This window comes from Malurus melanocephalus, unplaced genomic scaffold (genome assembly GCF_030028575.1).
Source record: "Malurus melanocephalus ecotype Western Australia unplaced genomic scaffold, MMel_1.1 scaffold_1435, whole genome shotgun sequence".
Classification (NCBI taxonomy): Eukaryota; Metazoa; Chordata; class Aves; order Passeriformes; family Maluridae; genus Malurus; species Malurus melanocephalus.
Genome location: NW_026624667.1, coordinates 17,867 through 21,091, shown reverse-complemented (window position 1 = coordinate 21,091; position 3,225 = coordinate 17,867). Strand labels below are relative to the sequence as shown.

At 46.6% G+C, this 3,225-nt stretch overlaps 1 protein-coding gene across 1 annotated transcript in view; it reads right to left on the bottom strand.

The window, feature by feature from the left end:
- Positions 1-3,225, bottom strand: part of LOC130586973 (transcription elongation regulator 1) — a 17,089-nt gene that overhangs the window by 3,641 nt on the left and 10,223 nt on the right. The window contains exons 9-10 of the mRNA XM_057387912.1: positions 865-1,029; positions 8-190 (exon numbers count right to left, since the gene is read on the bottom strand). Of these exons, the coding sequence (XP_057243895.1) occupies positions 8-190; positions 865-1,029 (348 nt within the window). The remainder of the gene's footprint in view (positions 1-7; positions 191-864; positions 1,030-3,225) is intronic.

Below are 3,225 nucleotides of genomic sequence, written 5' to 3'. Positions count from 1 at the left end.
CACTCACCATGTCAGACAGCAGTGCTTTGAAGTTCTGGATGGCCTCCTCCCTCTTGTGCTGCTCGCGCTCGCGGTCGATCTCCTTGGTCTGCTCGGAGCGCGCTTTCTGCACCTCGCGCTCGCGCTCCCGCAGACTCGCCTCGATGCGCGCCTGCCGCTCCAGCTCCTTCTCCTTCTCTGAGTCTAAGTTCTAAAATGCAAGAACAAACTTTTCTCAATATTAACTTTCTAATGATAAGTGTAGTGCTGTTTATTAAAGTACTATCAAACTAAAGGCAGCTCAGAACRAAACACTTTAAAGGGATTTGGGATCTTGGGATTATGAAATTTTGTTTCAAGAGCCATGCTGAAGCATTACAGAATTTGGACAAAGAACAAGGCTGTGTCCAGCAACAAACTCTGAATAAGAGGGGACAAGGGTATCACTGTTGGCCCAGTTCTACAYTCTCAACCATTAATTGCCTGGAAGAGAAAAGCAAGAATATTGGATTAAGACAAAAGCAGCAGTGAAGGAACTGGGTATGAACACACATTCCTGATGGAAGCTCAGCTGATTGGGAAAATCATAGCAAAGGAAATGCAGCCCACYCTAGAAGTAATCAATGTGGTGTGTTTAGTTTCTGCAGTTTTACAGCCATTTTTACCACCAGTGATTTCACAGGAATCTTTGAGGCACAGATTCTCCCAGGTACTGAATGTGTGCACACACACAGATCCCACCAACATCCCACAGGGACAGAACTTGTAAGTTCCAAGCTGCCATTCTGGGGTATCCTACAGTAACTCAGGTATGGAATTCTCTCCAGCACAGATCAGTCTGCCCACAGCACACCCGCAGSCACCCTTGCAGTGCTCCCTGCCCACCTTGGCTATTTTCTCGATGTACTGCTTGAACAGGTCCTCCCTCTGTGAGGAGCTGTCCACCGCCTTGTACCGTGGGTCAGTCTCCACTTTGTCCTTCACTTTGCTCCAGCGAGACTGACTGTCCAGGTGGTGGTTTGCCAGCAGCTCAAAGAAGTCCATTTTGATCTGTTATACAGAYAGAAACACAAAGACACCACTTGAGAAAGGCACTTTTGATATCCCACAGTTTGCTCTTATGAAAAAAGGAGTTGACTTACCTTCATCAGAGGCATCACATTAACATGACATACCATTGCAATTTAGAGCAATCACTAAAAGTGAGAATTTAGTCATAACTGCAGCCCAAATTCACTGTTCTTTGGGACAATTTTGCCAAAGCAGATACATTTAGGCAATCTGCTACATCTAAGATGAACTCAATAAAACAATGATTCACCAATACACTTTATTAATTTGACTCCAATTTAAGCTTGGTTTTCAGCTTTTATATTTATCAAATTAACAAGTTACTGATGCTGCATGATAACATTTTGCATATCAGTACTCCAGAAGCCATGCAGCTTGAAATAGGGCTCTAAAGAAATCAGGTATTTATGGATTCATCCTCGAGGTGTACAGTTAACAGAGGTAAATGCTTGGCTCTGCCAACGAAGAGCTCCAACCARTAAGAATTATCCACATATAGTAAATAAGTAAGTTATATTTAGGATGGACATGCATATTTACATAAAAGTTTACAAAAATGTTTYAGTCTACTTTGTCAATTGGAAATGGCATGTTATGTTTGTGTCCATAGCAACAGCCATTTCAAGGGCTGGCAGAGAAATCAATCATAGCAGGTTTTATTTCAGCACAACTAGCAACATGTTTTCATCCAAAGTATCGGAACCAGCAGTTGTAAGGATTACTGTGCCTTTACTAGCTAGCTCCATTTCTGGGGAGGATGCTCTCCTGTTCCTGCTGCACTTTGGTCAGCTCTGTGCCCCAGAGCAGAGGCGAGGGCTGGCTCACCTCGCTGGCTGGGCCAGGAAATGCTGCAGGGCTCTGCAGACAGAGCGAAGGGTTCTGCCTCCACAGCACCCCACACCCTGCCGGGCCACCCACTTCACACGGCTTTAGAGCACACTGCTTAAAAACCCCAAACCCAGGACAAGGATTGGCTGGGACTTGCTACTTATCTCTCTCCATCCTCATCCCTTAGAAAAGGGAAAGCAGGAGGAGCCATTTAGCTGCAGAACGCTGAGATTCCTCAGGAAAGGGAGCAGATGGACAGAGCAGGCTCCAGCTTGCCAGAGACCTGGCACATCCCCATCCTCTAAAACATGTTTAGTTACAGAATGCAGGAACAGAATGAAGATCAGCACCAGCGATCTGCAGCCTTGCCCACCAATACTTTTAGTAGTATTGCTTCACAATATAAACAYATAAACATAAAAGGCTCTATAGGCTTTCTTTACTATACCAAAGGAGACTAAGRCAGTAAAGCAGAGATCAGAGAACAGCCCATTAATGCCAGTGGGATGTTGTGCTACAGCTACAGCTCTACTGCTTTATCTTAAAGGAGCTCAACAAAACGCTAAGCAAACTGTTTATTCATTGTAAAATTAAGAATGTTGTTTCAAAACATCATAAAACATGCATGCAGTTTTGAAATATGAAGCTTTCTAAGCCATGGCATTTGAAATACTTGTTAGAAACCAAACAGTTCCCAGGTGTTACTACAGAAGTCTCTAAGGTAAGGGTATCCCCGAGCTCTTGCACAATCCCCTGTGATGGGTGTATTCCACAGGATGAGGCAGCACACTGGGAGCACCGTGGCACAGCTCCTCACAAAGCCTCACCTGCAGGGAGATGCTCACCCCTCTGYAGATATCCAGCTCTCCTGACACTCCTGCCCAGCGGGGTGGCTGCCAGCAGCAACACTCCCTGATCCCCTCTGCAATTCCCTGCTGTGCAGATGCCAGCAGCACCAGCTGCAGCCTTGCCAGATCCCAGCAGGGCAGGAGACAGGAGGGCACAGCTCATTCCCTCCCCTGGGAAAACCAATGCCACTTCAGCATTGCCTTGGTGCTCCAAAGCAGAGTTTTCACTTCCCTTGGGTGGCCTGTACACAGCACAGGTGCTGCCAGCTCATTTTAGATTTAAAAAAGATGGTGAAAATGTCTCAAAAAATTGAGCCTAAAGCACCTCACCAGGGAGTAACATTTTCAGATCCTGGCTGAGGATGGTGAGTTCTGTGTGTCTGCACACAGGGACTCCCTGGAGCGAGCTGAGCATCACACACAGCTCCAGCACCCACCTGGGGACACGGACACCCACCTGGGGACACGGGCACCTGCACCCACCTGGGGACACGGGCAC